At 37.8% G+C, this 12,263-nt stretch overlaps 3 protein-coding genes across 4 annotated transcripts; 1 reads left to right on the top strand and 2 right to left on the bottom strand.

Annotated features, from left to right (window-relative positions):
* The first annotated feature begins 3,641 nt into the window (after positions 1 to 3,641).
* Positions 3,642 to 5,787, top strand: LOC110762229 (uncharacterized). Of its 2 annotated transcripts, XM_021964838.2 has the most exons (7): positions 3,642 to 3,964; positions 4,057 to 4,223; positions 4,309 to 4,411; positions 4,534 to 4,650; positions 4,735 to 4,905; positions 5,046 to 5,169; positions 5,248 to 5,787. In XM_021964838.2, exons 1-7 carry the CDS (start codon positions 3,692 to 3,694, stop codon positions 5,382 to 5,384), a joined length of 1,092 nt encoding a protein of 363 aa, XP_021820530.1. In that variant the 5' UTR covers positions 3,642 to 3,691; the 3' UTR covers positions 5,385 to 5,787. The 2 variants fall into 2 exon arrangements, with proteins under 2 accessions (XP_021820530.1, XP_088109499.1); XM_088253373.1 differs by having other exon boundaries at positions 5,046 to 5,787.
* On the bottom strand, positions 4,969 to 6,412 carry LOC110762203 (uncharacterized). Its single transcript, XM_021964808.2, has 3 exons — positions 6,010 to 6,412; positions 5,600 to 5,738; positions 4,969 to 5,503 (listed from the first exon to the last, which is right to left on the bottom strand). The coding sequence occupies exons 1-3, from the start codon at positions 6,171 to 6,173 to the stop codon at positions 5,447 to 5,449; spliced, it is 360 nt and encodes a 119-aa protein (XP_021820500.1). The 5' UTR covers positions 6,174 to 6,412; the 3' UTR covers positions 4,969 to 5,446.
* Positions 6,413 to 6,648: 236 nt separating this feature from the next.
* LOC110762212 (uncharacterized protein At5g41620-like) lies at positions 6,649 to 10,534 on the bottom strand. Its single transcript, XM_021964820.2, has 3 exons — positions 9,861 to 10,534; positions 9,040 to 9,174; positions 6,649 to 8,424 (listed from the first exon to the last, which is right to left on the bottom strand). The coding sequence occupies exons 1-3, from the start codon at positions 10,269 to 10,271 to the stop codon at positions 6,913 to 6,915; spliced, it is 2,058 nt and encodes a 685-aa protein (XP_021820512.1). The 5' UTR covers positions 10,272 to 10,534; the 3' UTR covers positions 6,649 to 6,912.
* Between the last annotated feature and the right edge of the window lie 1,729 nt (positions 10,535 to 12,263).

Raw genomic sequence — 12,263 nt, 5'->3', positions numbered from 1 at the left:
AGGGTAAGTTACGTATTCCCTTTGAATTTGACAGATTAATACTGTAATTGAATAGTTCCTCTTATCAATTACTAAGAGATATGCTTTGCTGCCAAATCAATGAGTGCCACAATTAACACTAACAAACTCTACAAGGAGTAGCGCAAGTGGTTAAGGCACTCCCCTCATCGCCCAATGATCCTAGGTTTGAAATCTCAAACCCCTTGTAACTTTGAACAAAAAAAATATGTTCGTAAAGAATTTTTCATCTTTCTTGTCAAGTTAGGATTAATGCTTAATTAACTCATAATGTTGTACGGCATCCTAATAAGGGTTAGGATTAGAGTAGAGTTCATTGTTTCTTAACTTTTTAAAAAAAATAATGAAATAAAGAAACCTCCAGGGCATATGCAAAGGAATAACTAAAATAAGTGATGGGCTTTTCATGACTATTGGTAGAAGTTTTAATACATGTCAACATGAAGGGAAGAAGGAATATGAATAACTTCCTTTCAATTGTTTAGATATTTAAATAATATGTAATGTCCAATTAATATATTATAAAATATTATGTGTGGTCTGACATCAGCCTTTCTTTTAGCTTATATAAAGCCATCCACCTCCATTTGAAGATCCATGACTAGTTTAGTTGAGGTGGCAAAGTAATAGCAAGCCTATCTTTTCTCTCTCTCTTCCTCTCTCTCTCTCTCTCTCTGAAGTTCTGTAGTTATGGAGCTAGGGTTACCATGGGACATGGGAAATCTTCCTTAGATTTCATTTCATATTTGATTATTTAGTTTGGTGAAGAGAGCTTTCTTCAGTCCACTCATGGGTAGCAGTAGGATTTAATTAGCTGCCGAGTCATTCATCCAAATACTGGGTAAATTAGCTCAGGACACCCAGTAAATGTGTGAATGAAGCGGGAGACAAATTGGATCTTAAGCTTCCTGTACTTGGACTGAAGGGAGCTCCCTCAACTATATATTTCAATATATTCCTCCACTTAATTATCCTATTTATGTATTTGTTTACCATATCTTAATTGATTTGCATCAACTACTTATCCACTTAAGTATGCTTAGCCCATATCTTAATTCATAATTCGTTTCACTTTTTCTTATGTTTATCTTGTCGGCTACCCTAGAAAGGGAGCTCTGTATATTTAAGCCTAATATCTTAGGCTTGTATCTATCTATTCTTGTACCTTGGGTTGCCTTTATTTATTTATTTTAATGTATAAAATAATCATTGCCTTCAGTTTCTCAAGTAGGGCTGAAACTCTGAGCTCTACCTTGTGTTTTTTTTTATACCTGTAAATCTAACTCAAGGGATTTTATTGGTACACAGGAAGCACTTGTATTTGTGATTTGTTTTGCAGTTAGGGTTTCGTGAAGTTGCTAATTTCTGGAGTTGGAGAGGAATAAAGTACTGAAACAGGCAACTCATGAGGAAGAAGAAACCTACAAAGCTCACACGCTCACACGCTCACACGCTTTACAAAACATTAGCTTCTTGGTTCTTGCTTTCCCCCAGCAACAAGTTCCCAGACATGTCTCTCTTACAGGCTTTGCTCAATTACCAAAATATCCTTGGCATACATAGTTCAAACAAATTGAGTTGGCCAGAAAGTTGTGTTAATGAATGTTTCATGTGTTTTTTTTTTTGGGGTGGCTTTGTATACATTTATTTGTAACCTTCAATGCAAAGGGTGAAAAATGTATGTATGCTATGTCTTTTAGCATGCACAGTGTTCTCTCTGTCTCCATGTCAATGGTCGGGATCTTCTGTCTGGAATTTGTACATCAGCCTATTTGATGTGTTCCTTGTTGAGTTGGATAATGTTTCTATTTCTTTTTTGTGTTGAGTGTGTGGTAGTATTTCATCAAGTAACAGTACCATCGACTCAAAAAAAACAGAGTGGGGAAGAAGTGAGTGGTGGAAACACTGACCTCCACTCAAAAGTAAATTTAGACCACCTACGAACGCTGCTCTCACAGTAACTAACCATGTAACGAACATTTATACCAAAACAATTGCTCACAGGACGAGCCGATCAACGATAATATCGTTATTATAAAGATGTAAGTTAAGTTTGTTCTAAGATTGTGGTCTGGTCTGGCCCTTAGCTAGGCGAATGAGTTGCTCTTATACTTTGCCTTCCCCAAAACGAATCTCTGAAAAGAAAATATAATCTCCAAGTCCCAATCGCAGGTGTTTCTAACAGTGTGCCTTTAGTTTTCTTTTCTTTACTCCCGTCATTTTATGATGTTTTTTCCTTTTCTTTACCTCTACAAGCATACAAACACAATACCAAATTTGGATGCAAGCTTTACCCCTCTCTCTCTCTCTCTCTCTCTCCCTCTCTCTCTCTCCCACTTTTACAAAATCCAACGGTTCTTTCTCGTGCTTTTGATGGATTATTGCACCGTCTTTAACAAACATGAGTGCTATTGTTTTTGTCATTATTGGAATGCAAACATCTGGTGGAATTATGGGGAATTTTCCACGTGTCAATTTCCCACTGATATATACTTCTCAAGGGGGTCTATATTTTGTGCTCATCATATAGTTGGGATTGACGAGGAGTTTTGCATTAGCTTTATTAAAATCCCAAGTATTATAAAGTACTATCTTCCCTTTATTCTCTGGGTCCTGGATGTTCCAACCCATTTGGAAAAAGGTTTAGTGTTGGTGAACTTGATTATGATTTCTTAATCCCAATTAATTTTCCAGCATCTCTTATAAGATTTGTCGCAAAATCTTTCTGGAAAACAATGAGATAGTGATGCTTCTTCTGTCTTTGTTATATGATGGAAGAGTCTGCAACACGACCAGCTCAAGATCTCAATATAATCATTTTATAATTAAATGCATTATTAACTTTTTTTTGTTCTAGCTAATGTCAGATCTTAATCATGTTTGTTTTTATACAGATGGGTTCACATGCTTAATCAGCTGCTGTGGAAGAATCCAAATCTAGTCAGCATGATTAGTAAGAAAGTGAGGGTGATTGGGATTTTTTTTTTTTTGAAAATATAGTTTAAGATCTTTGTTTTAATTAAGGGGTGCAAGACCCATCCGCTCATTGTGTTTTGATATATTAAGCACAATCAAATCTTCATCTAGTTCTCTCTTATTCGAGCTCTTGCCTTTAGTTCTTTACACTTATCTATGAGATCTCTTTAAAATCTTTCATGGTGTACCACCATCCTAATTTACAATGGCTTTCTTGCTCTCAAAGAGCATACTCAAAATTATATATTTTGTGGTTTATAAGAGACTCGAGGCCTACTAGGGGTGAGTCAGAGTCAAACTCTCACCTTAAATGCGGACTAACTAAGTACTCTGCCACTAAAACTATAAGCTCTTACGTACTAAAATGCTTGAGACTTATAAGACATCCATTTAACATCGTAGGCTACATAATCATTTTTTTCTTCTTTTAACTTACAACTCTCTCTCACATAATCACAATCTAGCTGTTTTTCTTTTTTAAGTCATCACAATCTAGCTATTTTTCTTTTAAGTCACCTAAGAATGAATGTCGTTTCTAAACACTGGCTACTGTACGGCATGGAAACAGAAAATACGACAATGGAACTTCAAAACCAATAAACGACTACAAATGTAAATATAAGTTAGGGGTTGAAGATTAAAGAAGATAAGGCCCTCTCCTTCCTTTATTGAGTTCACTTTGCATGCAGCAGCTGAAATGGTGGAAGCAAAAGGGTTGAAGATATTTGAAGTTGGGCCCTGTGAAGATGCATACAGAATGGGCTTCCTGATAGGCCAGAGGTTTTCGAACCAGATAAAGAGCAGGTTGGCCAGTGACCTCATTCTTCAAAACCAGCTCCTCCCTTTTGCTCAAACCCCAGTGGCACAGCAACTTCTCCAATCTCTCACTGAAAATAACAGAAACAAGTTTCCAAGATATTGGGAGGAGCTCATAGGAACAGCAGAGGGAAGTGGTGTGCCAGTTCTTCATGTAATACATGCTTATATGCTTAAAAATTAAATTGTCCCATTCATTAATTGCATTAATTGGTCACATTGTGGTTGTTTAATTATCATGTGCAGATTATACTAATCAACTTCAGGAAGGAGATTCTTGCATTTCTTCCTAAGACGGCGATAAACCCGGGAATCGATACCCCGGATGACTGTTCTGATGTTCTTGTTGCTAGTGAGTCCATGGCAGTTGTGGCACACAATGAAGATGCAAATGTTGCTTTGGTTGGCCACACGTATGCTCATTCTCTTTCTCTTGCATTTTTTCCACTTTTGCACATCTTGTGACAATAAGTCAACGTCTTGTTGACCTTTTTGCAGCTATTTGATAAAGGGAACTCTGCTAAATGGGCTATCGTTCATTGCTTATACTTATGCAGGGGAGCTCCCTAGCTGTGCATTTGGGCTCAACAGTCATGGACTGGTAAATTTTTTTTAACTATTTTGCAGTGCTTGAAATCAAATGACAGGAGCAAAAACAAATTGTTTCAATATAAGTTAAACCAAATTGTATGCTGAAAAAGTTATCCAACGCATACCCTACAGGCTTTTACGCTGAATTCAGTACCCCCTTCTGAAAGTGAGATTGTTGCTGGAGGCATAGGGAGGAACTTCATCTCACGAGACCTCCTCGAAGCAGCAAGCATTGATGACGCATTATGCGTAAGGCATGGTAGTGTTGAGTTATTTAAGCACCTGTGTTTGCTTAATGGTCAGTTGTTTTAATGGCTTGAATTGCCTCTTCAGAGAATCAAATCATCAGAAGTTTCCATTGGACATAGTTACAATCTGATTGAGACTAGGACACGCAAAATTTCGAATGTAGAAACTGCATCAAGAAACCGGGTTTCAGTTTATGAGGTCGGTGCAACACCATTCTTCCATGCAAACATGTATCTCCATCTGCAGGTTGATCAGGTAAAGCAAAATTGTATGCCAAACAGATCGGTGGTACAATGCTGTAGATTCTACACAGAAAAGTAAAATCAAATAGTTTGAAGCCGATCATTCAACTTGCTTCAATTTCAACTAAGTTAAAATCATTGGTTTCTGTGAAGGTACAAGATGAGAACTCAAAAACAAGGCAAAGCAAAGCGGCTGTGCTACCTAAAAGAACCAAAGAAGATTTCCTATCACTTCTAGGAGATACAGATGACCCAAAGTACCCCATCTACATGATAGGTGATTTAGAACATAAATTAAACTTCTTTTTTGTCCCCTCCAAGACATTCGTGGTAACACTGTTTGCCGTGTTTCCAGGTCCATTGCTTTACACTCTGTGCACAGCTGTGATTGATTTGGATGAACAAACACTGTCGATTGTCGAAGGGAACCCAAGAAAAGAAGAAATCTCTCACATCTTCTCTCTGTGTTCAAAAGATTTCAAAATGCCATAACAAAAGCTCCACGCAGCCTACTATTTCATCTTGTTGCATTTAAGGGACTTCTTCTGGAGCTCCTAGGCGGGTTCGTAGAGGCCTAACATGTGCCCATCAATACAACGCATGGATGCAACCTGGACACAAGATTGTTACATGAAATGCTGCATCCACAAAAGAAATAATAGAAAAATAAGTTACGTCAAAGTTCTTGTTAGAATTTCGGTCATCACCTTGCCATGAATTTCATATTTGATGGGGCCATCTAGCTCAGCACCTAAAGCCATTAGTTTTGTCATTGTTTGATTAATGTCCTTCACTGTGAAAGACAGAAGTGAAGAGTATCCCATTCGATTCTGCATGACATGATCACTGTGAAACTTGATTAGCAGCTACCATTTTCGATCAAATAGGTCCTTTATCTCCACAACCATAATTGTTTTATTGTTTAATAAACAGAAAACCCAGTGACACCATGTTAATAGGATCAAAATCTAAGAACCAGAACTTCATTTTTATGTCAACACACAAACACATACAAAATGTAATATTTCATGGCAATGGGTGAGTAAACAACTCTTGTAGACAAATAAGCAAACAGGTAGTGTGCATAAAACTCCCAGTCTTGGGCAGAGAGAGTTACTTGGGGGATTGCATGAGGGCAAGTTTGAGTGGGCCGGACTGAAGCTCAGCCCAGCGAAGAGTACAGACATCGACGGTGAAGTCCAAGCCTTCCGAGTAGAACCGAGCAGCTTTTGGCACGTCCTTGTGCAGCTGTAGTATCCACCTAAACGACGCCCCTGCCATCTCTCTCTCACTCTATGGAAAGCTGGGAGGGACTATAATATGTTGATGAGTAGGTAATTCTTGTCTTTCTTTTATTTTTGTCTATACTTCACTAAATAAATATGATCAAAATATTTAGATAATTTAAAATCATTTTGTTAAGCTTTATTTTTGTTTCATCATATGATATGATGACAAGAATTTTTTATTATTTTATACAAGCGATATTGGAGAATTACAAACCCCTTATAAAATTGGCAATTTTTTACACGTTGGTTTTAACTTCTAATTGATTCCATAATGTGAGTTCAAAAACTTATTAAACATACAATTTAGGGCTTTTTTTAATCACCAGAAGAGGATTCAAACTTAGAACTTCTTCCAACTTGAAGAAAAAAAGTACCACTAAAGAAAGTGACCTTGATTTTCTTTCCTCAACTTTCTTAACTTTCTTTCCCAACCTACATTACATGGCACATTATATGGCCATAAAGCATAACTCAAAATTGTTGTTGGTCTTCAACTCTTTATGATCTGTTTAGGCTATGGAACGTTTTAACAGTACACCCATATACAGACTTCTCTTTTAAAACCTACCCGAGAGAGAGAGAGAAACAGAACTCTAGTGAGTGAAGACAAAGATATCCATATGAAAAGAGTGTTACGGAAATATTCACAAGAAGCAAATCCCCACAACCAGCAGGCAATGCAGGATCAGCAAACCCTTTCAGAGTGTTCAAGCCAACATCTCCTAAGAAGATCAAGAGGTGTTTTTGGAAGCTTTTGAACGCGACCGCTGTCCCCTCGACCTTGCTTCAAGAAGCTTTGCCTTCAAGGTGTTCTCCCTTGTCCTTGGGGGCAACTTTGAAGAAGATTCGGACATGTCACGAACCGGGGATGCCAGTCGTGCCATCCACTGTCTTACTGGACTTGGCTGGTTCCTCCATCCAGTATTACTGCAGGAAGCCTCATTGTAGTTATTTTCAGAATGTACATGCCCAACATCTGACATCAAAAGTTGACTTCTTATACGGTTTTCAGCCATGTGATTCGAATTGGAAACCTGGCTTTCACCTTGTTTATTTCCTTTTCTGTAAGTCTCGTCTTCTGTGGCTTCACAATGTTCAGACATTTGGGGTATGCTTATTTCGGTTGGCTTCCCTTCTTCTGTTTTCCCCTGCTCTTTATTTACTATCTGGGACTTATCATTTTCATTGCACGACATGGCCCAAGCCATCTGTTCTTCAAACTTAACTTGCAGGCTGGAGGGAGTACGGCTTCTTACCCTTTCAGGTTTTTTCTTTGAGGGTTCCAATTTCAACTTTTCATCAATATGATTATCCACAGCTTCATCCCCATGCAATTTGAAGTCACTGTTGGTTGGCTTATTGAGCTCAAAACAATTTGAATCACTGCCTAAAGAATCATCTTCTCCACCCATGTCTTGAGGCGCACTCACAGCCTCATTCAGAGGGGCAGATTCCAGTGAGTTCTTACAATCCCTTGGCAACAAGTTTTCAGTATTCTTAAGAGTGCTCATATGTTTAGCTCTAAGGAAGGTCTCTATTTCAAGGCTTAATTTATCCACTATTGAGTTCTTTCCTGAAAAACCACACTCGGCTTCTTCTAGCTGCATCTGCATCCGTTCATCCATCCATGATTCAGAAACATGGAGAATCAATCGATCACGATCAGATCTTCCAGTCCAATCTTTGTCAGATTTCTGTTTTAAAAAATGCACCTCTTGTTCATATTCTTTTATTCCCTTAGCAAACTCATCACATAGATCTTCCAACAACTTCCTTGATTTTCTCTCTCTTTCAAGCTCTTTCACAGAATTGGAAAGAGAAGATTTCAGCTCAGAAAGCTCCCGCGCTAATTTCCTGTGTAGGCTTTCTGATCGTTTTCTTAACTTCCTCTCATCCTCTAGCTCATCCCTCACTGATTGAACTGCAGCATGGATTCGATCCTGTTCTTTGCTCTTCCTAACTAGTTTATCTTCTCCAATTTGCTTCATCAAATCATCTAGCTCATGTCGATCAGCTTGCCGCACCCGAACCAACTCTTTGATCTTGACACGGGCGTGATCCAACTCTGCTTTCAACGCTTTTATTAATGCTACATTGGAGGTATGCTGTTCCTCCAAGCTCCAAATTCGGTTCAAGACTTTCAGAAGTTCCGTAGATGTTTTAAGATTATAATGTGATCCACCAATCCTTCCCTTAAAGTCTAAAGAACTGCTAGGAGTGACTGCAGGGTCATAAGGAGCCACCTGAAAAAGAGAGGTGAGAAACTATGCAGAAGGTTTGAGAGCATAGAAAGATTTGTTATAAATGAGGCACTAATGAAAAAACTTTGCGAATGATACTAATAAGACATGCTTCACAGATGATAAGCACAGCTTCAATCATCATACACACTTTACAGACACCTGATTCATACAAGAAATATTGGAATACTATGTGTTATGTGGTTCCCTCATCATAATCTTGAATGAACACAACACAATGCTCATGGAACATAATTACAGCTTGTGCTTTCATAACATTGCTTCTCTCTACTGGCCCAAATCTAGGTGCAACTTCTTGAAATTTCAAGAATACTTAGTTCCATAGTTTTCCATATAGTATAAGGACACAAATTAGACAATCTCAGTTCATGCATTATGAGTTTGTGTGGGTCACATCATACTATCCTAGTGGCTAGTGAGCAGTAACCCAAATGAAAACTGCCTTATTTCTACTAAAAGAAAATTTTGAAGTAGTAGCACTGCCAGAAGAAACCAAATTGTCTTATATCAGAATCAACTTTGCTTACGATCTCAATTTATATATCCTTCAAAATAAAGGCCCAAAAAGCATTTGACTAAGCATAAACAGATGCTTACCTCCATGGAACTACCATAGCTTGCAGGAGATACAGGCTGCAAGACGTGATTGTTCAACTTGTTTCTTTCGATGGTTCGATGGTGTTGCATCAATGATGCAGCAATATGCCTCCGCAAACTGCTTGCACTTTCTGGCTGGATTAGGTAATCACAGAAAAATCAGTTGCCAACTGAGAAACTTCAAATTCCACTGTTTCTGAGGATGGATCAAACATGAAAGGTATTGCAACTACAAGTGCATACTTCTTTGGATAAAGTCTAGTTCATTGTGTTTTAGTGTAAAAGAAGGAAAGGGGAGCACAATCAAGTTCCAGAAATCCTAAGTTGGCATCAACAAATTCTAATCTGGTGCTGAGTGGGCAGAAAGGAGCGTTTTATCAGTATGAATTTATTAATGAAATAGCACACTGAACTGAAGCACTAAACTTAGAACATATAAAAAATTCTAAAAATTATATATTTCTTTGGAAATAAAGAAAGGAAGAAATAATAATAAGCATTGACCATCACTCATACGTAACCCTAAGGCTCCATAAATCTCACAGAAACAGCAATAAATCAACACAAGCAGCAAAAGGACAGGATGTATCCATCAACATAAATATCATTCCTTCACATGATCTGGCCTCTTTCAAAAAAAAACCAGAGCAAATAACAAACAAAAAACACAGACCCAATTTTTCTTTTGGTATATAAAACAGACCCAATTTCAACATCAATCAGATACAAAGGAACAAATTTACACAAACCCAAAAAAAAACCCAATTGAAAACATACCAAAAACTTTGGAAAGGAAGAGACAAAAAATTCAGAACCAGTACCTGGTCAGGAGAACTGGGAGAATTATCAGCCAAAAAGTTAGACAGATCAAGACCCTTGTCTTTGCTGAGGTGGTGGTGGAGCTGAAGATGTCTTAACCTAGGAGGTGGAGCAGCAGGACCACCATTATTGTGAGGAGCTCTGTGCATCTTTGAGAGGGGGAGATAGTGGTAGTTTTGAAACTCCCAAAGAGCAGCAGCTAGCTTTCTAGCTGAGACAGAGGAGGTGGTAGTGTTACTGGTAAGGTGAGGGTCTTTAATGATGGTATTATGGCCAAAAGGGCAAAGTCTCCATGAGGACAATACTGGAGTACTTGGGCCACTTCTGCTTTTCCCTCTCCTCCTCCTCAACTTTTCTCCCAAATTTTCCTCCTTTTCTGCTCCCCCTTCCCCACTTTCTCCTTCCCTTTTCATCTCTTTCTCTCTAGGCTTCCTTTCCCCAATGCTTCTTTCTCTCTCATCTTTCTTTTCTCAATAAAAATATTCCTTTTGGTTTTGGAACTACAGTTGCACAGTGGTGTATAAAAATGTTCAGAATATTTGCAGTACAATGGTTTTTCCTTTTTTCTTTTTTTTTTTCATTGCTCATATGTTGTATTTCTTTGTTCTCTCTACCTAAGTCAGTTCATCATGGCTTGTATTTTGAGCGTTTAAGAGCACTTATCGGTCGCTTCGCTTGTGATTTGAGTCTTTAAGAACATTTATCGATGCACTTGAGGATCTAGGTTCGATTTCTCACTCCTCCAATACTGTTTATATATATTTATTATAAAATGTCAGTTCATCATATGTGTTCTCCCATTACCAAAAAGAAAAAGTTGCAGGGAAGTGGTTGGTTGGATAACATTTAGGGAAGTTACCTGCCAAGATTTGATTGATTGTACAGATCAATTGTTTATACAGAAGTGTTAAATTGTAAAAAAAAATATATAAAGAAAAAAAAGTGTTAATAGCAAAGTATCCAAACTCTGTGTATATGAATTATACAAGAATTACAGCTTAAGTTGTTCAGTAACAAAATACTTTTTTTTTATCTTTTGGATATTACTTTCTGTCCAATCTATACAAAATGGACAGAAATTCCAAACTATCTATTGCAAATAGGAACCCACCCCCCCAATCATAGGGTCTACCTCCAATATAGGGATCAGTGTCTTTAAATGGGGCCCCCTCTTCATTTTCTGGTCAGTGACCTACTAACAAATTAACAGAAGCAATTCATTTGATCATTCTTTGCATATTTTGTTTTTGGTCATCTCATTTCCTTCTTTTTCTCTGTCCAGAAACACATACTTGTACAGCAGCATAGCATCTGCTGCAAAATGGGCATATATTCTACAGAACAGTATAATTGGGTCCAATCAGTTTCTTAATCAGACGTTGCAGAGAAAAAAAAGATATGTTGCGTGCGTTTTCATGCCATATCTTTCCTTGGCGTGTTGGAGTTTCACTTTGAAAGAAAGTACTCACCTACTGCATCTCAAACTCACATTTACTGAAGCAACAACATGCATTCCTATTAATTCTCGTAGACAAGGAAATCGGAAATGGGTCCTTGAGTTTTGATCCAATACATAGGGTCCCGTTTGTTTGTTTGTTCGTTCGGGTGGTCCAACCGCCTCATGCAAAAAAAAAATTATTTAACTGGATACGGAGAAGTTAAGTGTCCAGTGGGCTTTAGAATTGCTCAGCACACAGAATCCATTGAAACTCAGCCATCACCTGATTGGGGCACAACAATTGCAAGGTGCCCAAGGGTTGAAAGGCTACAATGAGAGGTACGGGGATCAATCCAACCATTAAACTTCAACAATTTCAACTTGCACATGGTTGGATTGGACCCCTCAATTAAGCTCCTCACATATACCCCTTTGTTGTAGCAGCTCCTGCCAAGGGAAGCCTATATATCTGAAAATGCAATATCTTAACCGTCAAGGGCGGAACCACACTAATGACTACAATGATTGATTTGAATATATTCACACTATATATAATTATGTGTATAAATGATCGAATGAGGGAGGTCATCACATTTCGAAATCTATATTTTGGAATCTTTGGTTCGCTTAAGCTTTTGGCAATTTTCATATAATCCTAATTAAATCAAGTTTCCACATGCTATAGAATATAAAATAATGGTTAGCCAACATCTTGTTTGGGAGCAATTCTGAATATACCAGAATCACTTATATATGGAGGAAAGCACCTCCCACGTGCTTCTCCATAAAACAACAATTTAAAGTGATTATTGACCTATCTAGAATCACTCCTAAACGAGCCATAGTGGTATCAAAGCAATTCTAATATAAACAACTTAAGCTCTCCTTAATCCAAATTGAAGTCGTGAATTATCAAAACTGACCAGGCACATGCAACGTTTATTTTTGTTGAATTTAATGGATATCT

This window comes from Prunus avium, chromosome 5 (genome assembly GCF_965620075.1).
Source record: "Prunus avium chromosome 5, drPruAviu1.hap1.1, whole genome shotgun sequence".
Taxonomy (NCBI): Eukaryota; Viridiplantae; Streptophyta; class Magnoliopsida; order Rosales; family Rosaceae; genus Prunus; species Prunus avium.
The sequence above is the reverse complement of the archived record's forward strand: the minus strand, read 5'-3'. Positions and strand labels throughout refer to the sequence as shown.

Coding starts and splice junctions, on each gene's coding strand:
- LOC110762212 (XM_021964820.2), bottom strand. CDS start 10,271: ATGAAAAGGGAAGGAGAAAGTGGGGAAGGGGGAGCAGAAAAGGAGGAA. Junction 9,175..9,860: donor CTCCCAGTTCTCCTGACCAG/GTACTGGTTCTG, acceptor TACCTAATCCAG/CCAGAAAGTGCAAGCAGTTT. Junction 8,425..9,039: donor GCTATGGTAGTTCCATGGAG/GTAAGCATCTGT, acceptor TCTCTTTTTCAG/GTGGCTCCTTATGACCCTGC.
- LOC110762229 (XM_088253373.1), top strand. CDS start 3,692: ATGGTGGAAGCAAAAGGGTTGAAGATATTTGAAGTTGGGCCCTGTGAA. Junction 3,965..4,056: donor GTGGTGTGCCAGTTCTTCAT/GTAATACATGCT, acceptor TATCATGTGCAG/ATTATACTAATCAACTTCAG. Junction 4,651..4,734: donor GCATTGATGACGCATTATGC/GTAAGGCATGGT, acceptor TTGCCTCTTCAG/AGAATCAAATCATCAGAAGT.
- LOC110762203 (XM_021964808.2), bottom strand. CDS start 6,173: ATGGCAGGGGCGTCGTTTAGGTGGATACTACAGCTGCACAAGGACGTG. Junction 5,739..6,009: donor GCCCTCATGCAATCCCCCAA/GTAACTCTCTCT, acceptor CAAGTTTCACAG/TGATCATGTCATGCAGAATC. Junction 5,504..5,599: donor AATATGAAATTCATGGCAAG/GTGATGACCGAA, acceptor TCTTGTGTCCAG/GTTGCATCCATGCGTTGTAT.